A 26,986-nucleotide genomic window follows, 5' to 3' on the forward strand; every position below is an offset into this window, starting at 1 on the left:
GGGGAATGGAATATTGTAGGTTAAATGGCATGCATATTAATTTTTTTTTTTCCTGAAGCTCTTTCTCTCCCATCAGAACCTTATTTTGGCTTTGGATCTCAGAAGAGAACCACTAAGCAGAGACCAGACTCAGTGAGTGAGCAGGTGTTTTGGACAATGGACTGGTCGAGCCCATCCCTATTATAAAAATGTCTCAGAGCAACCGGGAGCTGGTGGTTGACTTTCTCTCCTACAAGCTTTCCCAGAAAGGATACAGCTGGAGTCAGTTTAGTGATGTGGAAGAGAACAGAACTGAGGCCCCAGAAGGGACTGAATCAGAGATGGAGACCCCCAGTGCCATCAATGGCAACCCATCCTGGCACTTGGCAGACAGCCCTGCGGTGAATGGAGCCACTGGCCACAGCAGCAGCTTGGATGCCCGGGAGGTGATCCCCATGGCAGCGGTGAAACAAGCGCTGAGGGAGGCTGGGGATGAGTTTGAACTGAGGTACCGGCGGGCATTCAGTGACCTGACATCCCAGCTTCACATCACCCCAGGGACAGCATATCAGAGCTTTGAGCAGGTAGTGAACGAACTCTTCCGGGATGGGGTGAACTGGGGTCGCATTGTGGCCTTTTTCTCCTTCGGTGGGGCACTGTGCGTGGAGAGCGTAGACAAGGAGATGCAGGTATTGGTGAGTCGGATCGCAGCTTGGATGGCCACTTACCTGAATGACCACCTAGAGCCTTGGATCCAGGAGAACGGCGGCTGGGTAAGGACCACGCCCCTTGTGTATACTACCTTTCCCTGAGCCTCTGATCGAAGAGATCTCCAATAGCCTTCTCACCCATATCTCTTTCTGTTGTGCTGGGTGGTTATTGGAGACTGCTTGTTAAGGAGAGGTGACCTCCCTGCACCACAAGAGGTTAACTGTTCTCAAATACGGGTAACCTAGTCTTGAAAGGACCAAGCATCTTTCATCCTGGTCACTCTCATGACCCCACTCTTTCATAATTGTGTTCCAGTTTCTCAGCAGAGGAGAACATAGCCTGTGTGTTTATTTGGCCCCAAATCTTTGCGAGTGGGAGGTTATTCTAGTGTTCCCCCACAGCCTGACAAAATGGCTCACCACAAAAAGGGCTGATGAGTGTAATACCTCTGAGCCCCTTCATTCTTACTCCCCCAGGGATGTCAATCTTATCCTGGGCTTCCTTCCCTCCCACAAATTAAGTTCCGTTTATTTCAGAGTTTGCATACATGTTCCTCTTGTCTCAGATGCATACATATTCGTCTCCTCTCAGAATGGGGCATGGCCAGGCAGAAGTTCCTATAGTGGCTTGGATGGCTGAGGATTGTCAGATTTTAGGGCAGTGGTAAGCTGTGCCAGTGGGCTGGTTGCGTTTGTGCTGCACTCCTCTGTTCATTTGCTCTAAAGTGTGCAAACTTTCTGTATGGTTGGCCTGTTTGTGGAGCTCTTGCTGTGTCACGCAGTAAGCCTGGCGACTTTGCACCTCACTGCCTGGGGTCCGTTGGAGAGCTCTAGCTGTTCTGCCTGTTGCTTTCCGGCCAGGGCCCTAGGGCCTCTTCACGGAGCACTGTTGGCTGGCAAAGCAAGAACCTGGTCTGTGGGGGCTCTTTGGGATATTGAGATTCAGTGACAGACTTTAGAAACAAACTGACATAGGTTTGAGTGTCAGCCCTGTCGTCACTCACCCAGCTGTGCGACCTTGGACAGGCCACTTTACCTTGAGCCTCTCAGTTTCTTACACTAAAAAAAAATGGGGCAAGCCCTCTTTGCCTTGCAGAGTGTTGTAAATCCTGGAGCTAATGAGAGCAGTGACTGGCACCAGCAAGTTTCTGTAGTAGTTATTGGTTCCAGACACACTTTGTGGGCCTAGGAGTCATGCCCTCATTCCTCTCCCCCGCAATGGAGAATTCTCTTGCCCAACACCAACTTAGGAGCAGATAGTGGTGAGAAGTTCTTTAGGAGTGCTCATTGTAGGCAGTTTTTGCCCTACAGTGAACTCAATCCTCATTTCCTTGCTTATCTCCTTGCCTAGGGGAGATGCAGGGCTTGTGAGGGGTATTCGGTCCCCTCAGAACACCCAGAAAATTGAGCAGGCTGTGGAAAATAAGTCATCTATTGAAGGAGCTGAGGTGGAAGGGCCCAAGTACCACAGATTCAGGAATGTCAAGAATGCAAATTATCCATAGGCTGGGCCTAGGGCGTGGCACTTCAGTTTACCTCTGAGCCAGAGACCGCCTAGTTTGCCCTTCCCCCGTCTTATTTCCCATTTCTTTGCAACTTCATTAACTTTTCCTGCTGCCAGTTCTTGTAAAACACAAAGGGGTCAAGTCAATAGAGGTCAGATGACTGGGGTGGGGTTGGGGGAGGTAAAGGTGGAGAGCTCTAGAGCTAAGGCTGACCAGACTTGAAAGCCATTCTGTAAGTGAACTCCCTGGGGGGATAAATGATTAAATAGTTCCTGTTGGTTTGTGTGATGACCTCGCCTGTTCCCTCCTGCTTTGATTCTCTTTGGGGGCAAATATTTGTTCAGCTGATTACAGGAGAGACAGGATTCCAGCACTTCAGACAAAGCCTCTGAGGCATCTCCTAGTAGAGACTTGGGCCTTGTGCCCACCTTGCCTGACTATTGTCTTTGGCCAGGGGTGCTAATACCAGGTGGGTTGTTGCCAGCTATTAACAAGAGGCAGTCTGGGAGAGGTGCCTATTCTATCGACCAGCCTCTGCAGAGGACTACCTGGATCAGAGAATTGCCGGTCACCCAGTACTGTATATACGGAAAGAGGTTTTAGACAGCAGCACAGAGAAAGTTCATTAGATCACCCCTGGATTGAAATTCCATCTTCTGTCTCTGCTCAAGAATTTTCAGAGCCCGTTAGGCAACATACCATATGTACTTCCTCTTGGTGAACAGGGGATGTGTGCAGAAGAGCCAGTTATGTCAGCACCATTTCTGGGCACTCATGCTCCCTGAGGCCAGGAGGTAAAGAACATTTAAGTAGAGATCCTTTGGATGGAAGCTACCCACTCACTTCCCTTTCTCGTACCATCCTGTTTGAGCTGCACAGGCTGGCTACTGCAGTAGCCATCTCAAAACCTTCCTGGAGGCTGTGGTGAATCCATGAGGGTACGACTTATGGGCCGTTACCACGCTGGGATATGCTCTAAATTTAGCATCCCTACAGAAAAGTGGAAGGAAATGAGCCTTTATGAAGTACATCCTATGTATGAGGCATTGTCTTGAGTCTTTTACTTATGCAGCCAGAACGTACTGATCATCTACTATGAGGCAGGCACTGTGCTGGATGCTGGCAGTTAGCTGCACATGATACCTTCCCTCATGGAAATGACATGCTATTTCACATATCTCACACAATAACTTTTCAAGGTAGGTAGGTTTATTCCCAGTTTACATGTGAAGCCCCTGATAGCTCAATGACTGGCTCCGGGTATCCTTCAGCCAGTTAAGTGACTGAGTGAGAATTTTCGCCTAGGTCAGTCAGCCTGACTCTGAAGTCTTTTCCATCCGTATCAGGTTGTTCTAGGAGTAATAAATTGATCCAGATATCCTGGCACAAAAAGGCAGAAATGCTGTTGGGCCAAACAAAACATGCTTGTGGAGGTGCTCACTCTGGTTTGTGATCCTGACATTATTCAGGTAGCTGCAGGTAGAACGGTGCCTTTGTTGGCAGGAGCATATTCCCAAAGGAATGTGTATAGCCTCAGATTCAGACATTGGTAAAACTCGAGTAGGCATCAGGGTTTTGCCTAGTCAGAGTGGCCTTCTTGTTAATTCTTAATTGTTAAACCCTCTCGGGCTCTGCCAATAGATAAGAATCATGTGCATGTGGAGAGAAGGTGGCCTGCTTCAGATATATCTACTTAATTATGGGTGAGCTCCAAGGACTGGAATTCCACACGTAGCCACACCACTGCCTGCTTGAAGTCACCTGGCAAGATGCTGAACCTGTTCGTCTCTCTTGTCCATCCATCTCTTCTACATGTAAAATAGAATAATGACAGCCACCTGCCATAGCTTGACTCTAGTAAATAATCTAGAACAAAAGCCCTTCCTGGGCCATAATTGTAGGGTGGAAGCACCTTGTTTTGTGAGTAGGTCATCTGCCTCAGAAAACTGAACTTTGGTCCCATAGTTTCTCAAGAAACAAAGCCAACTCCTAAGATACTCATCTAGAATGGAACCTGATGTGACCTATATAGGGACAGAGCGTTTTGGGAGCTTTCCAGTGGGAATGTGGACAGTTTTAAGGTGAGGACCCAGGTGGGCTAGGCCATTTTGGAATTGCTGTCCCTGGGAAACCCCTTAGCTCGATTGAAAACCATTGTCAAGAGCGATGAACAGTGTGTGGAGAGAGGAAAAATAATTTGGCCTTTCCCAGGCTGCATGGCTCTGTGGTCTTGTAGTTTCTGTAGGTTTCTTGCCTATTCTGGCTTCTTTGGCATGGCAGTATGGTATCTGAAGCACCTCAGTGACCTTTACAGATCTCAGCAGCTGTTGGCAATTCTGTGGTTTTCTTGGGGAAACCCCATTAGAAACCCCAAACGTGGAAATTTTTAGTAATCTCATTCAGGTCCCAAAGTGAGGTAGAAATGTCTCAGGGACTCCACCTCAAAACACCCAGTTCTTCTGGATGTATATTTGAGGTTGCTCTTGAAACTCTGTCACTATCACAGGATTTTCCAGACTTCCTGGGACTAATTTCCCCAGTGGCCCTGTAGAGCCCTTCAACTTCTGGAAGAAAATTACCCAGGTGTTTTTTCAAGGGGTCCCAACAGAACCCAGAAGGTTTTCTTGACTTTTGTGTGGGCAGTCACCAGATTTGTCTGGGCTGCAGGAAGCAGCAGTTGTTAGCTGTCCTTTCCCCAGCATGTATCTGTCCTGAAGTCATCATTTTCCAACATCCTCAGCCTTCTATCACGGGGCTCACTTTCAGAACCATGATCTTGTCTGGGTTTGGCAGGGATAGATTTAGGGGTAATTCCTAGTGAGCTTCTCTTCGACCGAAGTATAATCTTCTACTACCTCCATTAGCAGGGCCTTGTCCCTACCCCAACCCTAAGTCCACAGAGTTCTCCCTAGGGACTTCCTCTCTTTTCTTTGAAGGAGTCACTCTGCTCCTGGAGCAGCTTCTTTTCTTCCTTCCAGCCGACAGTCTCTCTTCCCCTTTCCCAGTTGACAGACCTGAGTCAGACAGTAGACAGTCCCACTGGGTCATTTTGTTTAACCTGGGGAAGAGAAGACTCAAGAAAATTTATCACCAGTGTCAAATGCCTGGAGGAAGAGGGGTTACACCATTTTTATTGGTAGAGTACCCAACAGAACTTGGATAAATGAAAGGATAATAACTGGTAGCATGAAATTAGTGTAAAGACATTTCTCACACTGTTGTCTCTTACCAGATTTAGGAGTTTCCTGAAGGTGGAGTCCACATCTTGTCCACACTTTTCCTCAGTATTGAGCAGGTCTTGGGCATAGCAGGTACTCAATGGAAAGAGATGGTCCACCAAATTTCTGAAGAAACAAACGGTTACCAAAACAGAATAATAGTAATGGGAATTTTCACTGATCTGATCATTCAGTCATTGATTCAAAGAGTATTTAGTGAGCTCCTGTATCCAGGCTGTCCTAGGTACTAGGGAGACTGTCTTAAATAAAATTAAGTTTCTCTTCTTGTCGAAGCTCACAATCTGGTTGGGGAGAAACAGATAATAAACGTTTAATTACATACATATAACATAGCACATGATAATAAGCGCTACGAAGAAAATAAAGCAGATCAAGGTATAGGGCATGCCTTGCAAGGGAGGTGGGGCTGCAGTTTCAAGAGTGGTTAGGGAAGGGTGCCTGCGTGGCTCAGTCAGTTAAGTGTTCTGCCTTCAGTTCAGGTCATGATCCTAGGCTCCTGGGATTGAGTCCCAAGTCAGGCTCCCTGCTCAGTGGGGAATCTGCTTCTCCCTTTCCTCTGCTCCTCCCCTCTGCTTGTCCATGCTTTTACTCTTGCTCTCTCTCAAATAAATAAAATCTTTAAAAAAAAAAAAAAAAGTGGTTAGGGAAGGCATCACCAAAAGGTAGAGTTTGAGCCAAGACCTGAAGAATGTGACTAAAGAAGAAATAGCAAGAGGGAAAGTGGTTGGAATTGAGAAGGAAGAGGTGGCCAAAGGTCACATTGTATAGGGCATTACTAAGGCCATGATGAAGACCTGGCTGTGGTTGAATGAGAGAGAGGCCAGGAGAAAGTTTGGAGCAGGGGTGAAGTGATCTGAATTCTGCCCTTGCAAGAGCAGCAAGCCAGGAACTGGTGACAAGACTGGTGCAACTGCCACTTGAAAACAAAGATCCTAGTCTGGATCAGGAGGTGGAGGTAGAAGTAGTGAGAAGGGACTAGAGAACATAGCCATGTTTGCACATGGTGTATTGATGGAAGCCACATTTTTTTAACCACTTGGAGGTCATGAAATCAAGGCTAAATAAGCTAGATGTCTTTAGGAATAGCTCTCTCCAAATGTGTCCTTAATGGTCCTTCTCCATTCTAGCAATATTTCAGTCTGAATAACTGCAGTTTGTCTGGGCGTAGGTCCCAGCTCACCCACATCTAGCTGTGTGACCGTAGGCAAGCTCCTCGAATTCTCTGAAACTTGGGGCAAATAATACATGCTGCATCAGGTCATGGCAAAGACCTAATGAGGCATGTCTGAGATGTGTAGTGCCTGGCACATGTTGGTATCAAAATTCTTACCATCCTCACCATAGAACTCGAGTCAGAAACTCATTCACCATCCATTCTCCGTTTTTGGACTGCATTCTCCATTTTTGCCCTCCCAACACATCCTCAGGGCAGGCAGGTCCTAGCAGTGTTCTGTCATGGCAGGGCTCTTGGTGCTTCTGTGCCATGGTGGTAGAAGCACTGGTCTTACTTAGAGTCAGGATCCCTGTTTTGCTGTCGGTCTGCTCTGATTCACTGTCTTGCCTTAGCCAGCTTGCTTCACCCCCAGGCTCTAGTTTCTGCCATATCTGTAAGATGGAAAGTTGAAGTGGACAGTCTAGGAATCCTGGTTGTCACTGGCCAATTTGATTAAGGCCCTATTTCACATTAGTTACATTTGAGGATGGCTCTTTTTTTTACCAACAGCTACAATACAATCTTTAAATACAAAAATTAATCCCAGTGTCAATGTGGGGTAGTTTACTGACCCCACTATAATAATAAGCCATATTTCTATAGCACTTTACAGCTCAGAAAGCACTTTCATATCCATCTTGCCTTTTTGATGCTGATTGCCACCCAGGAAAGAGCAGGAGGGAAGTCAGGCTCAGGAAGGTGAAATGGCTTACCGAGGTCACACATCAGACATCAGGAGGAAGACAGGATTTGGATTTTAGGATCTGCATTTGACCACTTGGGCAAATCTTTTAACTTGTAAATGGTCATAATAGTGCCTTGTTCTGAAGGCTCCGTGAGTTAATCCATATCTTAAGGCTCTCAGAGCTGTGACTGTGTGTATCAGCCACAAACAGGAGCTGCATCCCAGGCCTCCTTCTGGCTTCTCGTTTATTACATATTGATTTTTGCAAATAGTGTTTTTGCAGAAAGAAACTGCTTTTGGGACCTTCTGGTACTTGGTTTCATCCCTGATGAGACTCTCAGTCCAAGCTGGAGCCTTATAGCTAGCTCCAAGCTACAGGGCTTTTTAGACAAGCTCCAGAGCTCCCCTCGGAACTAGAGGTTTTCTCTGGCTCTTCAGGAAATGCCATTGCAATGACTTCCATGGACTGCTTCCTGTCCCAGCCCTGCAGTCGATTCCTGCTGGATTCCTGCTGGCGAGAGTATAGAAACTGGAAAGTAATGTCCCTAAAGGCTCCCCTCCCCACAAACTACTTTTTTTTGGACATGTCCCTCCCTTTCCTCTTGTCAGTTACTTTCTTTGCTCCCCCCTTTACCCTTTACGTAGCTTCTCTCTCCAGCCCTTGATCAGCCCTTTAAGATTTGAAAATGCATTTCCACTTAGTTCTGTCAGGCTTTCCCCCAATCCCGTGCTAGGGGACTGGTCAGAACTCTTTGGGCTCTCTCCGTGGCTCCATCACTCAGTAGCAGTTCCAGTCTGGGACTCCCCCTAGAGGGACATTAAGCCTGTCACTTGCAGTGCCTTGTGTCATCCATTAACCTTGAGTTCCCACAAAGGTCTCCACCCCACCCCCGCACAGGATGGAGACTCCTAAGAGAGATCTTAGAGGTTTGGTGTGTATAAATCCTGCCTCTTGGAGATTGATGACAGAGGATAGAGTGAAGTGGAGCCAGCCCCTCCCCCCTTCACCTTTCAGGAGGAAGCTAGAAAGGTTGAAAACCTTGTTGGACAATCATCTGAGGAATGGGAGCTAGCTTGGGAGGGGATTGGAACACGCTCAACTATGCCTCAGATCCTTTGTTCCGCTCTTGAAAGGGAAACATTCCCCTCCCTCCTCCCTGGCCACACACGTGCCTTTGTTCCCCTGGTCAGGCGGAGCCAGGAACACAGTGTCCCTTCCAAGGAGCCTGACTTGCCTCCCCAGAGGCTGGCCTCCTGGTCAGCAGGACTGGGATTTTAGCTCAGGAACATCCCCCCTTCCCCCCCAGCCTCTTGTCCTTTCCATGGAAGAGTCTTTGTCTCAGAGGCTGAAAACTTCTCTACAAACAACTGTCCAGGGACTTCCCTGGAATTATTCCATGGGATGCCCATATCCCAGGATTAAACAGTCCCTCCCTCTTATTCCACTGGTGATTAATATTATTGTTAACTTTACTATTAATAGCATTTAACATTTATTGAGTGCTTACTCTATGCCAGGCATTGTTCACAGTGCTTTACATGTATTTATTATTCTATTCGCCTAGCAGCACTTTGAAGTTGGTACTATTATTATCCCTATTTTACAAATGAGGAAACTGAGGTAGAATTAAGCAACTTATGCAGGGTAGCACGGTTAGTAAGTGGCATAGCCTCTTCCAAACTCCCACTTTTAAATACTGCACCTTGCCCCCGCCCCTCACCGTACCAGCTAGATGATGGTTGGTGTTTATCCAGTGCCACTTATGTGACTGGCCTTTTACCAACATCATCTCTGTGTTACTCTCCCAATAACTTGATCATTACAGAACACTGTAATTTGGAGGGCTTAGTTAGAGGAGGAACCGTCAGGATTTGAAACCAAGACTGCCTTACTCCAAAGCCTTTGTTCTTTATCTTTACCCTCCTTTAAAACCTTACAAGGTTATTGTCATTCTACGATTGAGAAAACTGAGGCTCAAAGAAAAGTGACGTGCTCAGAGGCTCATAAGCTAATAAATACTAGGGCAATCTGGGATTCAGACTCGGGGTGACACTTTGAACACTTTACTGCCTTAGTAGTTCTGTAGCATGATGATAATATCTTTTACGTGCGTGCAAATGCTTTTTAATTTACCAGACTCTTTTGTATACTTCATTTCACAGTGAGGTAGATGAGGTGGGTATGTTCAGTTCCATTACAGGGAGGAAACTAAGGCAAGAGGCTTGTCCCACAGTTAATGGCAGAATCAGAAAATCCATGTTCTGACTTTTATTTTTTTTTAACGTTCTGACTTTTAACGCAGTGTTATTGACCAAGCCTGCCTTTCCTAAGGCTGTTCATTACTTGGAGCTTCCCTCAGAGTTTTGTTTCATTTGTTAAATCAGCAAATACTGATGAATGCTTTATATGTGCTAAGTGCCGGTGATACTGTACATACTGTGTTGAGTGGATCTGGGACCCATCCCTCAGTGGTCCGTTTCCATGCCCCATACCTTTGACCTTGCTGGTATCCTTCTGCCATCTGAATCAGTCTATGTATATCACCAACCCACCCCCTCTGTTGCTAGACACACCAGGCAGGGTTTGTTATAGTTGGTATGCATTGATCATCTTCCACACACCCACAGATAAGGGGCGCCTAGGTAGCTCAGGTGGTTAAGCATCTGCCTTTGGCTCAGGTCATGATACCAGGGTCCTGGGATTTAGCCCCGCATCAGCTCCCTGCTCAGCAAGGAGTCTGCTTATCCCTCTCCATCTGTGCACCTCCCCAACACTGCTTATGCTCTGTCTCGCTCTATCTCAAATAAATAAAATCTTAAAAAAAACAAAAAACATACCCACAGATAAAACTCTGGACTCAGATATGAAGTTTAGCTTGATATATTGCTTGTGGTGTAGTACGAGGCATATCAGCTTAAAATACCCTTAAATATGAGAGAATAATACCAACCCATCAGAGTAATCAAGGCTTGAGCAAGAAAGTGAGGTGCAAAAGTATTTTTTTAATTTGAATTCAGTTAATTAACATGTAATGTATTATTAGTTTGAGGTCAAGGTCATTGATTCATCAGTCTTTCTCAGTGTTCATTACAGAAATGCAAAAGTATTTTTTAATAATAATAACAGATACTGTGTGTTGAGTGTTTGCCCTGCCAAGTGCTGTGTTTATGCCCTTGGCGTAATCATCTTGTTTGGTCCTCACAACTGTGTCAAGACAGAGAATCCAGAACTTCTAGAGGCTCTATAACGTGTCCACACTAACATACCTTTTAAGAGGCAGATCTGAGTCTTGCACTCAGATGTATCTGATGCCAAAAGCCTACCCTCAAGCCTCTGTGTCATTGCTTCTTAGCAGGTCCAGACTAGCTTATTTTACCCTGAGTTCCTGGCACTAGGCCTGAGGTTTGGTAAGGGCTCAGCCAGCATCTGCTCAATGAACATGAAGGGTTATTATTAGATGCAGGTTAGGTGACAAAAATGTCCCTGTCCCTAAGGAAGCAAACTAATTTGCAGCAGGAGGAATAGACCTGAAGCACTTGGTGAATGGTTCAAGGCAAACTGTGCCAAGTCTGTGGTATAGTTTCCAGAAGCAGAAGAGGACAGACCCACAGGTGCCCTGGACCTCTGCCAAACCAGCCCACTTCCACCATCAGCTATTCAGTTGATGACTTGGTCCAGAGGCTTCCAGTCTCAGACTGCATCATCAATATGCACCTTCTCCCTTGCCAACTGCATTACCAACCCAGACCCTCTTCTGTGCCAATAATGGAAAGTGTTAGAAAGGGGAAAGATCACTAAAGGCTTAAATAATAGCTTTCTCAGCAGTGTAGTTTTGTGCAATTCATACTGAGTCCTCAGTTTCCCCATCTGTAAAATGAAGATATACTCATCCCTTAATGAACATAATAGTAACAATCTCTTTCTCAGGCATGCTATATTTCTTCAGCCTGGATCACTATTCCCCTAGATATGATCAGGGCTGTCATCCTACCATTTAGCTTTCAACTTGAATATCACCTCTCAAGAGGCTACCCATGTTTGCTATCTGTCTCCTCCAATAAAATTTAAGCCCCCAGAGTGTAGGGGTTTTGTCTCATTTTTTCCTTCATCCCCAACATCTAGCAGAGTGCTTGGCACATAAGAGACACTCAGCAAATATTTGTTGAATGAGTGACCCTCATGTGCTAGCCCAGCTAGCACAGTGCCTGACATAGTATGCTGAATGTTAGGCATCATTATTATCTATTAGAAAGATGTGGACCATTTGAAGCCTTAAATTAGGTGGAAAGAATGTGACAAGGGCAGCCTCATTAGGTAAGATCCACCCAGGCAGACCTAGAGGGTAGAAAGTATATGATGTGTTTGGGAGGCAGTGAGAAGGCAAACTGGTTGAGAAGGGTCAGTAAAGCTGGTCAGGGAAGAGGGAGCAATGACTGATAGTGGAGGCTTCTGAGCAGAGAGATAGGAATAGTTGACAGTACAGGTGGGACCAATGAGGAGAGGCCCAACACTAGAGGGATGCAGCCAGGTCTCCCCTCACCCCTGGGAAAAAGAATCCCTTGCCAGCTGGGATATAGCAGGCAGAACTGTAGGGAGATAAAAGCCTGGGGCACCTGTGGATCAGGTAGGCTACCCTGGTTGTTATTTTGGGCCTCTGGGCCAGGTGCAGATTCAAAGGTTTGATTGAAGCCTTTTGGCAACTCTTGTCTCAGCAGGGTAAACATCACCTGTCTCCTGCCACCTGTGGCAACAATGCCAGGAAGGTACCCTAGGCAGGCCCAAAGGGGCCCAACTTTCTTGCTGCCCTCATGGAGCCAAGACACACCTACCAGGAGAGGCCACTCCTTTCCTGTCCTACAGCTCCCTTTCTGAAGGGCTCAGGTGGCAATAAGATGTGGTTCTAGCCCATAGAAAGCAGGGGCAGGCTTTGGGAGCCGTTGACATCTGGGCCCAGCTGGGGGAAGGGGTCAGTTTGGGAGCAGGTGCAGATTTCAGGGAGGGCGGGGCCTGAAGGGAAGTAGGGATCTTGGTAGACTACAAAATTTCCCTCCCCATCCCCCAGCCACAGCTGGCTTCTCTAGGAACCTGATGACCTAGTTACAATGCTTAGAAATTGTTAGCTTAGCTTCCAGGTTAGGGCTGTACCGGTTCTTGGGTCCAAAAGGTGCGCTGGCATTCCTCCAAGGGGGTTCCATGTGAAGGACAGGCACCATATCATATGTACAAACTTCTTGTCCAATCAGGTTTCTCTCTTCCCTGATGTGCCCCCAACCCCCAACCCCAGGGAGAAAAGACTGCCCTGCTCCCACTCCTACCTACTTCGGTCTCTCTCTCTAGGGGGTGGTGGATGGCAAATAGAAGTCACAAACTTCTTCCCTGGAGGTTTAGCAGAGAGGAAGAGACTCCTTTTGTTTTGTTTTGTTTTCTTTTAAAGATTTTATTCATTTATTCACGAGAGACACACATAGAGAGGCAGAGACATAGGCAGAGGGAGAAGCAGGCTCCATGTAGGGAGCCCGATGTGGGACTAGATCCCAGGACTCCAGGATCATGCCCTGAGCCAAAGGCAGATGCTCAACCACTGAGCTACCCAGGCATCCTGAGGGAGAGACTCCTATTGCCCTCCCTAGAGATACTTTGAGCATTCCTACCCATTTCCTCCTTACCTTCTCATCTTCATGATGTTCAGATTTGATGGAAGGGAGTGAAGAAGAATCTTTTGGGAGCTCTGGAGGCTCCAGCCCTCCCAGGCAGTAGCTACTCCTGGTATTCCTGGTGTCTACCTCTCCATAGCCTCCATGGGACAAATTCTATCACTGTTAAGAGGTACAAAATTTGGCAATTACTGAATCCTACTTACTCTATAGTATCCTTGGACAAATTACTTAGTCTCCCCCAGCCTTAGTTTCCTCATCTATAAAAAGGAGATAATAACATATAGTGCTTTTCTTGAAAGACTCTTGGGAGCATGAAAATAGCTGGTAAGATATAGGGAACACTTAGCATGGAGCCTGGCATATAGTAATTACTCAGTATGACAGCTACTATTACTGCTATTATTATCAGAGTGTCTTTACAGGTGACCAAGTTGCTATGATTACTTTTGGAGCTACTCTCCAAGAGCAAACTTTTGGGTTGAGAGAGTGAGTATATGGTTATCCTTTGAACCAAGAGCTTAGAGATTTTAAGATTCCTGAAGCTGAGGACTGTGGCCCATAACCTTGTCCTCCCCCTCCTCCACAAGTGCCCCAAGTCATGCTTTGTACACAGTAAGTGTTGCTAACCTAGCATTTGACAATAGGGTATATTTTCTTCAGTCTTTGCCAAGGGCTTCCAAGAGGGCAGGGACCTCCTCCTCTGCCTTGTTTACTGTTTTGTCCCTAGAACCTGCTACAGAACCTGGAGCATAGAAAGCACACGGTCATTATTTGTCAACTGAGTGGAAGGCTTAGTGAATTGAACTTTTTTAAAAAAGATTTTATTTATTTATTCACGGAGACACAGAGAGAGAGAGAGGCAGAGACATAGGCAGAGAGAGAGAAGCAAGGCTCCATGCAGGGAGTCCTCATGGGGGGTCTCGATCCCAGGACTCTAGGATCACGCCCTGAACTGAAGGCAGACGCTCAACTGCTGAGCCACCCAGGCATATCAGTGAGTTGAATATTTAAAGTACATAGGACTTAGGGTGCCTTGCTAGCTCAGTCAGTAGAGCATGTGACTCTTGATCTCAGGGTTGTTAAGTTCGAGCCCCATGTAGGATGTCGAGATTACGTAAAAATAAAATCTTTGGGGGTGCCTGGGTGGCTCAGTCAGTTAAGTGTTTGACTCTTGGTTTCAACTCAGGTCATGATCTCGGGGTTGTGAGATCGAGCCCCACATGAGGCTATGAGCTCAGCACGGAGTGTGCTTGAGATTCTTTCTCCCCCTGCTCAGTCTCTCTCTCTCTCTCTCTCTCTCTCTAAAATAAGCTCTTTTAAAAAATAAAGTACATAGGAGCACACCTAGCACATAGTAGGTGTGTAACATGTGTTTGAATGATTAAACAAGGTATTGTGAGGATGGCTCCACTCCTTGTTTGCTTTGTGGCCTTAAGCCTCTTGCCCAAGCTCTGCCTGTTGCCTCATCTGTTGTAGAAAGATAACACCCGCTTTGCCTCCCTCATGGGCTAGCTGTGAGACCCAGGGAGATGATAGATGAAAAAGCACTTTGAGAACTATAAATATTTGGTCTTGTTGCTTCTCCTTGATTGAGGTCACAGCCATTGCTGTGTCATTCATTCATTTATTTGTTCGTTTGTTCAACTCACAAGCATTTTTTGAGTGGAAGCAATAGGTAGCTCTCCCACTTATCTGGCTTCATGAATTTGGACAAGTTATATTAGTTTTTTAAATCTGAACATCTGTCAAATGGAAATAATACTCTTTTCATAGGATTGTTGGGAGAAAGACTAAGGTACTCTGAGCTTATTGAGGCTGAAAACTGTCTCATTAGGCCTAGCACTTGATGGCTGAACCATTGGTTGCCTTCGGTAGTCAAATTACCAGATAAGGCCAGAATTCTGAGTGTGATTCAAATGGGAAGTAGAAATGAGTATTAACTCCTAATCTCAGGATGTTCTCACCCGCCTAGGCTGGACTGCTGAGTAGGAACTCTGACCCAGCCAGGATCAGTACTGTTTATTTTATTTATTTTATTGTTAAATTTTGATTTATTTATGATAGTCACGCAGAGAGAGAGAGAGAGAGGCAGAGACATAGGCAGAGGGAGAAGCAGGCTCCATGTACCGGGAGCCCGATGTGGGATTCGATTCCGGGTCTCCAGGATCGCGCCCTGGGCCAAAGGCAGGCGCTAAATTGCTGCGCCACCCAGGGATCCCCAGGATCAGTACTGTTTAAACATAAAAGTGTGAGGCACAGTGGGCCTCACCCCATGCTCACCTCTGATTCAGAACAGAACATCTATCCCTTGTTCTACCCACTCTCCGTCTGCTACTCAGCTAGAAAAATTTCCCTTTACTGACAGCACCCACATTCATATGGAACCCTAGGGGTAACCGTATCAAAGAAATCTTCAGGGAGTCATCAGAAATGGCCCTTTGGGGCAGGGTCAAGGGAGGGAGCCCAAGTCTAAGGCTCAGGGTCTTCTGGGACTGGGCCAAGGAGCAGGTGCAAGCATGAGGCCCCAGGCTGGTGGCTAAGTGACGAAACTACTCTCAGTTTCATATATGTATAGGGCCAGACACGAAGTCAACCCAGAGGAAACTGCCTGCCTGTCCATGCAGGTGTCTGGGCACCTGGAGGCAGTTTCTGGTCTGATTTAGTGGTGGAAGTTGACATTCCGAATTAGTACCCCAAGCCTCAGTGAGGGAAACCCATGGAACTCCAGAGCAAAGCCTGCAGTTGGCACCCAGGTCAGTACCTTTGAACCCTTAGCCGGCCCCTTCGGGTTGAAAGAAGCCCTTACTCTGGGCTCCACAGCACTCCTACTAGAAAATTTCCAGGGACAATGGAATAATAGTCAAAGCTCCCTTTATGGGGCCCCTGCTGTGGGTTGAGCACTATGGTGGGGGCTTTTTAAGAATATGAGATCTTTTGTTATTAGAATTGTGGTCTATGGAGTCAGACAGAGCTGAGTTTGAATCTGGGCTCCATCACAGACCAGCTGTTCAATCTTGGCACCTTCTTCCCCTTCTCTGAGCCTCTGGAAAATGGAGACAGTAATACGTGCTTCATAGGGTTTTCTCTTATATGTGAGGTTCAGCACAGATGTTAGAGAACTTCAACAATAGCTAACATTTCTTGTGCAATTAACTTAAGTGTTTCATGTGTATTCTTTGAATTCCCAAAACAGTACTATTGAGGTAGGTACTCATTATTCTCATAGAGAAAAGTGAGGCATAGGGAAGTTTAAAGAATTTGCTCATAGATGCACAGCTGTAAGTGGTGAAATCATGATTTGAACCCAGGCCTGCATTTCCCAAAGCCCCCATGTTCTGCTGTTGCATAAGGAGGGCCCAGTTAATGTTGCTGCTGTTACTTTTGTATCCAACATTGTAGCTGTCTGTGGTTTTTGGTCTATATCTATTGAATTCTGAGCTCAGTGAAGGCAAGAAACCCATCTTAATCACCTTGCATCCCCAAAGACCTACATAGTACTCATAGTACTCATAATACTCATTAATATTTGCTTAATGGCTGAGAATATTCCCTGTCTTCATTAATCAATCAGTAGCTCTTTATCGACCATTTCCTGTAGGGCAGATTTGAGCTAAATCCTGGGAGGAATGCAAAGTACAACTGTGCCTCTCTAAACGGAAGATTGGGTGTGTGTATGGTTGTATGGGGGGCGGGGGAGGGGGAGCATTCCAGAGCTCTGTGTCATTGGCAGAAACTTCCACACAGGAGGCAAAAACAATACAGGTGGCTTGGGGATGTTTTCCAAGCTGGGATTCCCACCCCTCCCTGACTGGGCCACTCCCTCCATCTCCTGCAGAACCTGATGGCACTGATTCCCTACTCCGCCCTAGGCAGAAACCACTCCTCTTTGTGCCCTCTCCCGTGAGGAGGGTGCATCTTTCTTGTGCTTGCAACCAGTTTGTGGGAGCCTGCAATGACAGGGAAAGAATCAGAAGTTTGGAGCTGGGAAGGGACCTTAAGTCACTACTGCCCTAGCACTTCCGCCAGAGTGATCTTTTAAAAACCTGGTTCAAAAATTAATTAATTAATTAATTAATTAATTAATTAATTAAATAAAAACCTGGTTCAGATCTTACCAAATTCTTGCTTACAACCCTCCACCCACTTGGAATAAAATCCAGAGTCCTTACCAAATCCTCTAAGGCCTGCATGATCTGGTCCTGGCTGCCTCTCCATCCTCCATCCATTCTGCCACTCCCTCTCTGTACTCTGGCCAGAGGGGTTTCTGCTGTTCCTGGTCCTGTCACATTTGTCCCTGCCTGAGGGCCTTTGTAGTTGCTGTTCTTACTACCTAGAATGCTCTGCCCTGGTGTGTGCCTTGCTGGTTCTTTCCCTTAACTCAGCTCCCAGGTCACCTCCTCTGAGAGTTCTCTTTGACCTTTGGTAAGTAGCTGAGCTACTTTTAAATCATTCTGTAGTCTTTTACCTGCTTGTATTGTTTGTCATAGCGCAGACCTCTATCTGATGTTTTCCTTTTGTGTGTTTACTTGGTTTTTGTCTGTCTCTTCCACTGGAATACAAGCCTCATGATTATAAGGGCTTTGGTTTGTTCATCATTTTATCTGTAGTTCCTAAAACTGTTCCTTGCTGGTAGTGAATATTCAGCGAATGATTTTTGGAATTAATGATTGAACAAATGAATAAACCTGAGATACTGTTTTCATTTTACACATGAAAAAACTGAGGCCCAGAGAAGTGAAGCCATTAAGAATTGAAAGTGTTGTTTCAACTTTTTGAATGGTTACTAAGTAAGTGCCAAGCACTGTATTCAGTGATTTACATGCATTATTTTCGTCACTTTTCTTTATTGTTATAATGAGTTGTTTGGGACACCATTTTTTGGTATACCATTGTAGCATTTAAAAGAAAACTAGACCAACTCTTATTTTTTATTAGAACCTCTTTCTAGGGCAGCCCCGGTGGTTCAGCGGTTTAGCGCCTGTCTTCTGCCCAGGGTGTGATCCTGGAGACCCAGGATCGAGTCCCACATCAGGCTCCCTGCATGAGGCCTGCTTCTCCCTCTGCCTGTGTCTCTGCCTCTCTCTCCTCTCTGTGTATTCTCATGAATAAGTAAATAAAATATTTAAAAAAAAAAGAACCTCAAAAAAAAAAAAAGAACCTCATTCTATTCTACAAAGAGTTGGAGGCAACTTAGGAAAACTCACGTAACTAGGATTTAGCTAGGGGTGTCAGGAGAAAGAAAATTACGGGTAAGAAAACAAGAGCCAGAAACTAAAATAAGTCCACAGAAATGGATACATGAGTCCCTTTGAACTGAGCAAGTTTTTCTCCTGTTATTACGATTAATGACTAAATTATGCCCAGATTCTTGAAATGTTTTATTGTTTTTCTTTTAATCCAACCATAGGACTCCCAGCTGGTTCAGTTGGTGGAGCACATGACTCTTGATCTCGGGGTCATGAGTTCGAGCCCCACTTTGGGGATGGAGCCTACTTAAAATAATAATAATAAAATAAAATTCAAGAACACACACAACCTTGGGATTGTCCCAGATTGCATAGAATAGTCCAGGATTTGTTGGGTCCCTCACCACCTCATCAGCTAGGCTCCTAGACTGAAGCAGCATGATCTCTTCTTTCTCATTTACCAAAAGAGCCAGTCTAGTAGGGAGGAGCCTGGCTCTTGCCTCAACCCCTTGGTGATGGACCCAGCCAACTTTGTTTCAAAGGGAACCTTTTCCCCAGATTTATTAACTGAGATATTGCCATTGAAGACCCAGTTCTTCTCTCAAGACACTTTTTTTTTTTTAATTTTTTAAATTTGTATTTATTTATGATAGTCACACACAGAGAGAGAGGGGCAGAGACACAGGCAGAGGGAGAAGCAGGCTCCATGCACCGGGAGCCCCACGTGGGACTCGATCCCGGGTCTCCAGGATCGTGCCCCAGGCCAAAGGCAGGCGCCAAACCGCTGCGCCACCCAGGGATCCCTCTCAAGACACTTTGACCTGAATTAAAGAGGGACAACATAATGTGCATGAAAAGAGATCTTGTGAAACCCACCAATAAATGCTAAATGCCAAGTAAGAGAAGCACATCACAGCAAAGGGACCGTTAGAGCTGGGACTTAGTGTAGTCAGGAAAAAGGAGGGCTAGTGATCCCAGCAAGGGGTTCATGTTAGCTAAGATATACCAGCTGGGATGGACTCTCAAAAAGAGACCCATTAGCAGTAGTAGTCCAGTTTGGACTGTGTGTGTGTGTGTGTGTGTGTGTGTGTGTGTGTGTAGAAAGGCCCTTCTTTTTTGTTTGTTTGTTTGTTTTTTAGAAAGGTCCTAAGAGGACTTGATGATAAAGCCAAAAAGGTCAGCTGGAGCCAAATTTGTGGGAGCCTTGGGTGCCAAGGAAAGATTCTGAGGCCCTCCTCGGCAGCCTTGGTATCCTAATAGATGAGTCATTGCCAGGCATAGAGGCCCATCCTGGCTGCCTATTGGTCCCAGGTAGCAGTGCCAGCATCTGAAATGGGAGCCAGGACCTTGAACTGACAGCCTAAGAGTAAATGTGGGACATTAGTCAGTGCAGACTTTGGCCATCCTAAGTGCATTCATTCATTTTAGTGATTCAGCAAATGTTTATTGGGCACCATTTACATGCCAGGCCTTGTGCTAAGTACTGAGGGTGCTGTGATGAACAAGATAGTCCAGGATGCTGCTGTCACAGAACTCTTCTGTTAGTGGGGGAGATAGCTAGCCTGAAAAACAATTAAGATGATTTAAAAAAGAAGGTTAAACTGGGGATCCCTGGGTGGCTCAGCGGTTTAGTGCCTGCCTTTGACTCAGGGCATGATCCTGGGGTCCCAGGATCAAGCCCCACATCGGGCTCCCTGCATGGAGCCTGCTTCTCCCTCTGCCTGTGTCTCTGCCTCTCTCTCTCTCAGTCTGTGTCTCTCATGAATAAATAGAATCTTAAATAAGTAAGTAAGTAAGTAAGTAAATAAATAAATAAATAAATAAATAAATAAAAGGTTAAACAATGTAAAGAAAATGAAACTGAATAAATAAATAAAATCTTTTAAAAAGGGGGCGGGGGGGGGGCAGCCCAGGTGGCTCAGCGGTTTAGCACGGCCTTTAGCCCAGGGCATGATCCTGGGGACCTGGGATCAAGTCCCACGTTGGGCTCCCTGCATGGAGCCTGCTTTTCCTCCTGTCTGTGTCTCTGCCTCTCTCTCTGTTTCTCATGAATAAATAAATAAAATCTTTAAAAAAAAAAAAAGAAAGAAAATGAAACTGAGTAATGGATTACCTAGGGAAGCAACTTTTTATACAGGGAGCTCAAAGAAAGCCTCTCCAAGGAGGTGACATTTGACCTGAGAGTAGTTAAGGAGAAAAGGCCAGGCTGGGAAGATTTGAAGCAAAGATTTTGCAAACAGAAATGCAAGGCAGGGTTGAATTTGGCTTTTCCAAGCTTTGGGCCAATGCAGATTCTGAGCTCTGACACTGGCATGCCAGTCTGGGCCTTTGTTTCCCTTGGAAATGTTAGAGATGAAGATGATCTTTACATCTCCCTCACAGAGATCCAAATGAAATAATGGAGGGTGCCTGGGTGGCTCAATCAGTTAAGCATCTGCCCCTGGCTCAGGTAATGATCCCTGGGTTCTTGGATTGAGCCCCACTCGGGCTCCTGCTCAGTGGGAAGCCTGCTTCTCCCTCTCCTTCTGCCTAATGCTCCCCTTGCTTGTTCTCTGTCAAATAAATAAAATCTTAAAAAAGGCGGGGGGATAATGGTAACTGCCATTTACTGGAGCACATAGCCAATGTTAGGTATGCTATGCAATTTCTCAGTTCATTCTCCCACCCAGCCTGTGTGGTAAGTGGTCCTTTGGCCCTGGTTTCTTTTCCAGTGAGAAAACAAGTTTGGAGTAGTGAAGTTCCATGCACGGGATCCTGCAGCTTATACAGGAGAACCTGGATTCACATCCAGATTCGTCTGGCTCTAAAACCAGAATTCTTTCCATTGCCCCACCTTTGGAATAAACGAAGCATTATTAGTTCAGGATGTACAGAAAGCCACTTAGCAAAAGGGGAATTGGGTAATCATCTTGGGATAAGGGTCTTGAAAGATACCGACTGTCCTTGCCAACTGAGAGGATTCTTTTTGCTTATCTTCAGGAGGATGCCCCAAAGCCTTGGGTTACTGTTGGCCTTTGCCAGAGGCCTGTTTGGGCTTAACCAGCTGAGAGTATCCCCCAGTTTCCTGCTTTTACCATCTCAGCTGCTGGTCAGGAGGTTTGGGAAGGTGACATCATCTAGCTGAATCAGCTGCCTCTTCTAGACATATTAACAGGAACTGAAAATCATTGCCCCTTCCTTTCTGCTCTGCAAGTTTCCTCAGAACGAGCCTGGAGTACAGGTATTCCACCTGTCCACAGGGGTTTGGCTGGAACAGTGCTTTCCACTGTTAGAGAGTTGGAGGGACGCGCAGTAGTTTAGCATCTACCTGCAGCTCAGGGTGTGATCCCAGGGTCCTGGGATCGAGTCCCACATCGGGTTCCTGCAGGGAGCCTGGTTCTCCCTCTGCCTGTGTCTCTGCTTCTGTTTGTGTCTCTCATGAAATAGATGAATATAATCTTAAAAAAAAATAGAGAGAGTTAGAACGTTCATTTACTTGGAGAAAGTTGTCCCGAAGGCTTCTCAAGCTAAAGGGATCAGTGTGTCCTTGAGGGATAAAGGGATTCATAGGAGAGTCCCGGTGCCTCCCTTCCACCTTCATTCAGCCCTGTGACCTCTGCAAGAACTCCTGACCCTGCTGATCTCTTTTGCATAGGCCTAGCATGATCTATGGATGGGTAAACAAAAAATGTTATTTGTGGACTTGGCCCTATAGCATTTAGAGTCTGGTCAAGAGGACAGAAAACTTAGATTCCAATGCAGAGCAGCCACCACACTATACTCTATTGGATACCAGCCTCCACCCCTTGACCAGTGACCATAAAGGAAAAAAATAAGTGAAATACATTTAAAAAAGAAAAAAATCAGAAGAAAGTTATAAAAAGATGGTTCAGTGCCAGGTGAATAGGACAACAGATGGCTTATTTGCTTCATGACTTTGCTTCCCTCAGCTTCTACTGTTTTCATGTGTAAAACAGATTTCACCAGGGTGGTGGCTCCTTGGGTCATTAGAATATTACATAACACATGTAAAGCATTCAGCAGTGCATCCAGCTCCTGGGCAGTATTCAATAAATGGTAGACCTTGAGTAAGGTCAGGGAGGGCTTCTTGGAAAAGGTGGGCTTGGAGCTTGGATATACTGGATAGATGCTGATAGTCTGCTGTGTAATCTTTGACAATTGACTTTACTTCCCAGAGCCTTGGTTTTCTCTGTAAAATGAGGGTCCTGCTAAAACCCACTTCACAGGGCTACTGAGGGGGTTAATGAGGTGCTATATTAATAATGGAAACCACTGAATAGAGTCCCTCTCCATTATGTGCTATTGCTATTTCTTATTTGGCCGGGGAACTACCCTGAGTAAAGACTAGAAATAGGATGTGGGAAGGCCTAGTTGTTGTTCATTCCTACTCTCATCTGGGTGACTTGGTCGGCTGTCTCTGCGTCTGCCCTTGCCTCCCTCTAATCTGTTATCCATATAGCAACCAGTGATCTTTTAAAAATAGAAGTCAGGGGCAGCCCAGGTGGCTCAGCGGTTTAGTGCCGCCTTTGGCCCAGGGCGTGATCCTGGAGACCCAGGATCGAGTCCCACGTTAGGCTCCCTGCATGGAGCCTGCTTCTCCCTCTGTCTCTGCCTCTCTCTCTCTCTCTCTCTCATGAATGAATGAATAAATAAATAAAAATAGAAGTCAGATCCTTTATTCTTCAGTACAAGACCCTGTGATGACTTGTCACTCAGGAGAATAAAAGCCAAAGTGTATACAGTGCTGATGGAGGACAGTTCCTTAGGAAGAAGTGCCCTAGGCATATTCCTTCTCAGAAGCAGCCCTGGTCCCTTGACCCTGTGTGTGTGCGTGCGTGTGTGCAGGCACAAGTGGATGACACAATGATGATGCTCTGCACCCAAGACATTTCACAGTGAGGAAGGACATTGACCACTGCCTCGGGGCTCTTGAAAGTCATCAGGGCTGAGAAAGCTAAGGGCACTCAGGAAGGCCTTCCTCTGTATCTGAGTCATTTCCTGAGAGATATTGGTCATTCATTCATTTGTTCATTAACAAATATTTATTGAGTGCCTGTCATGCATTAGGCGTTGAGCTATAGGTTGGGACTACGATGTGAACAAACGAAAGCCCCTGTTTTCACTGTATAAGTGAGGGCAGAAGCAGGAGACTAATAAAAAACTGGACGAGTGAGCAGGAGCAGGAGCAAGAGACCAGTAAGAAGCCAGGTGGGTGGCAGTGGTGGTTTGTACCAGGGTGGAGGTGTAGCAGAAGTGGTGAGAAGTGGTCAGAGCTTCGATAGAATTTAAAGGTCGGGCCAATTGGATTTGCAGATGATTGGATAAGAGGTGTGAGACAGGAGTCCAAGTTTTTGGCTTGAGCAACTGGAAGGAGATTGCTACCACTTAATGAGAAGGGGAAGATGTCATGGCCAATAGTAAGTAGTTTCCTGAAAGGACTGTGGAGTCAGACTGCCTGCATTCAAGTCTTAGTTTGCTTGCTGTTTGACTTTTGGCAAGTGTTTGATTTCACCAAGCCTCAGTTTCCTCAAATGTAAACCTCCTGTCTGGGCCATAGGTAGTTAGGTGCTGTGAAAACTAAATGGAGGTAATTTTTCTGAAGAGCTTCAGACACTGCATGGCATCTACCGAGTCCTCAGTAAGAGTTAGCTTGTGGAGGGCAGGGAGTCCCATGACCAAGCAGGCAGCAGGTCCCACCCCACCTACACCACCCCCTCAAGGAGCCCACTCTCCAAGAGGCAGCTCAGACACCATCTGTCCAGCAGAGAAAAGCCACAGGGAGACAGCTTTCAGGGAGCATTAGATAGATGAGCCCTTCCCAAGAAACTTAATCTCATTCTCAGCAGGTGCTAATCCTAACAGCCTCCCTTGGTATCTGAGCCCAGCCCACCCAGTTCCTTTTCCACCCCCACCGTGAGTCCCAGACCCTCTTCCCCTTCTCACCAGCTCCAACTGTCACCAGCACACTTCCTTACCAGATGGAGAGGCTTACCAGTAGGAGGAAGCTGCCATCTATCCGCCTGAGCCGAGTCCCTCACATTTATCAGGTCACCAAGGGCTTCAGGTGCCACCTGTCCAGAGCCCCACCCCCACCCCCAGGTGCCAGTTCCTGGGCGTGGTGCTTGATCCAGGGGGATCCAGGCTGGAGCCAGCTGGAGCTGAGGACTCCCATTGTGCCCCAGCTGCTGCCTGCCCTCCCACCCACAGGCGGAGAAACAGGCTTAACTCTTTGGATACCACACATGTAGCCAGTTAGTGGTTGCAGTTCTGACTCTGAGTTTTGCACTATTCCAGCACACCATTTTTCTTTATGAAAGTTATCAGAAATACAACAGAATATGTAATACATATATATATATATATAAAGTTTCAAGAATGGGAAAAATGATCACCTGTAAACTTATGCAATTTAAGAAATCAAACATTTATGAACACCTTTGAACTTCTGTGTGCCTGTCTCTAGCCATCCCCTACCCATTCTCCTGAGATTTGGGTTTATTGTTCCCTTGCATTTTATTTTATTTTGTTTTGTTTTGTTTTTGTATTTATTTGTTTGTTTGTTTTTAAAGATTTATTTGTTTAGAGAGAGAATACCAAGCAGACTTCCCCTCTCCTCCTCCACGCAGGGCTCCATCCCGCAACCCCGAGATCATGACCTGAGCCAAAATCAAGAGTTGGACACTCAACAGTCTGAACCATCCAGGCGTCCCTCTCTTGCCTTTCAAAAAAATATATAGGGCAGCCCGGGTGGCTCAGCAGTTTAGCGCTGCCTTCGGCCCAGGGCATGATCCTGGAGACCCGGTTTTGAGTCCCACATCGGGCTCCCTGCATGGAGCCTGCTTCTCCCTCTGCTTGTGTCTCTGCCTCTCTCTCTGTGTCTCTCATAAATAAATAAATAAAATTTTTAAAATATATATATATATATATTTTACCATATGTAGAGTATTCTGCATGCTTTCCAGGTTCATTTCAATATTATACTGTGTGTATATTCATAGGCAATTTGCTTTTTTTTTATTCAACATTGCAACATTGCAAGATCCATCAATGTTAAGTGTATAGCTGTAGTTTGTTCATTTTCATATCCCCTTGTATGATTGTCTCACAATTTATCCATTCTACTGTCAGTGGTTATTTGGGTGTTCCCTTGTTTTTCCTATTTCAAATGCAGTTTTGAACATTCTATGTATGCCTCCCTACATGCACATGTTCTCCTTCACAGCAGTTCAGAGACTAGTTTGCCCATCAGAATCACCAGAAGGGTTTGTTTTTTGGTGTGTTTTGTTTTGTTTATATTTTTAAGTAATCTCTACACCAACATGAGGCTCGAATTTACAACCCCTAGATAAGAGTCTCATGCTCTCTTGATTGAGCCAGCCAGGCACCCCATGAGAATCATTGCTCTAGGGTGTACACCCAGGAATAGAATAGCTTGATGGACAGTAATGTCTGGATTGCTTTCCTATGTGTTTGTAAGAGTTTACACTGCCACCAGCAGCATATGAGTTTCCATTGCTTTACATCTCAAATGTTTGATACGGTCGGACCTTAAAATTTTTATAGAGCTAGTAGGTGTGAGATGGTATCTTGTGGTTTTAATTTGCATTTCTCAGATTACAAGTGGGATAGAGAATCTTTCCTTCTATTGACCATTCATGTTTCCTCTTTTGTAAAATACTTGTGCAAGTCTTTGCTCTATTTCTTTTGATTGGCTTTTTCTTAGGGATTTGTAGAAATTCTTTATATATTCTGAATATTAATCTTTTGTCTACATGTGTTATAAATATAGGCTCTCAGTTTGTAGATTGTCTTTTCACATTCTATATGTGTCTTTTCATGATTAGAAATTATTAATTTAATCTGATTTAGTGTTTTCTTCCATGATTTATACCTTTTACATTTTGTTGAAGAAATATTTCCTGAACATTTGGTCCTAAAGACATTTTCGTATTTTTTCTTCAAAAAGTTTTAAGGTTTTACTTTTCACATTTAAGTCCTTAATAGATCTGGAATTGACTCTCATGTCACCTTAATATTTTTGTTGGTGGGATACTTTTATTTCAGTAGGTTTCTTTTTTTTTTTTTTTTTAAGATTTTATTTATTTATTCATGAGAGACACAGGCAGAGGGAGAAGCAGGCTCCATGCAGGGAGCCTGATGTGGGACTCGATCCCAGGTCTCCAGGATCATGCCCTGGGCTGAAGGCAGGCGCTAAACCACTGAGCCACCGGGGCTGCCCTTCAGTAGGTTTTAAACATCTACAAATCTGAATTATTTATACCTTGAGTTGTAGCTAGAGCTTATTATGTACAGTGCATTAAAATTTCATACTGAACAAAGGTGCCCTCTTTGGGAAAGAGTTTTGATCACATTTAAAGCCCTTCTAAGATTTTTTTTAATTTTTCATATTTTAAATATAATAATGGTATTATGGTTATGATTCTTTTCTCTCTAATATTCCTTATATTTAGACACCTGGGTGGCTCAGTGGTTGAGCCTTTGGTTCAGTGGAGATCCCGGGGTTCTGGAATTGAGTCCCGCATCATGATGGCTCCCCTTCCGGAGCCTGCTTCTCCCTCTGCCTATGTCTCTGCCTCGCTCTGTGTGTCTCTCATGAATAAATAAATAAAATCTTTTTTTTAAAAAAGATATGCAGGGCAGCCCCGGTGGCGCAGCGGTTTAGCACTGCCTGCAGCCCAGGGCATGATCCTGGAGCCCTTGGATCGAGTCCCACATCAGGCTCTCTGCATGGAGCCTGCTTCTCCCTCTGCCTGTGTCTCTGCCTCTCTCTCTCTCTGTGTCTCTATGAAC

General features: G+C 45.5%; 1 protein-coding gene across 1 annotated transcript in view; it reads left to right on the top strand.

Annotated features, from left to right (window-relative positions):
* The window catches only part of BCL2L1 (BCL2 like 1), a 52,786-nt gene that overhangs the window by 1,300 nt on the left and 24,500 nt on the right, over positions 1-26,986 (top strand). Inside the window, exon 2 of the mRNA XM_055304593.1 lies at positions 59-752. Within this exon, the coding sequence (XP_055160568.1) occupies positions 189-752 (564 nt within the window). The 5' untranslated portion in view covers positions 59-188. The remainder of the gene's footprint in view (positions 1-58; positions 753-26,986) is intronic.

Source organism: Nyctereutes procyonoides, unplaced genomic scaffold (genome assembly GCF_905146905.1).
Source record: "Nyctereutes procyonoides isolate TBG_1078 unplaced genomic scaffold, NYPRO_anot_genome, whole genome shotgun sequence".
In the NCBI taxonomy this organism is placed as follows: domain Eukaryota; kingdom Metazoa; phylum Chordata; class Mammalia; order Carnivora; family Canidae; genus Nyctereutes; species Nyctereutes procyonoides.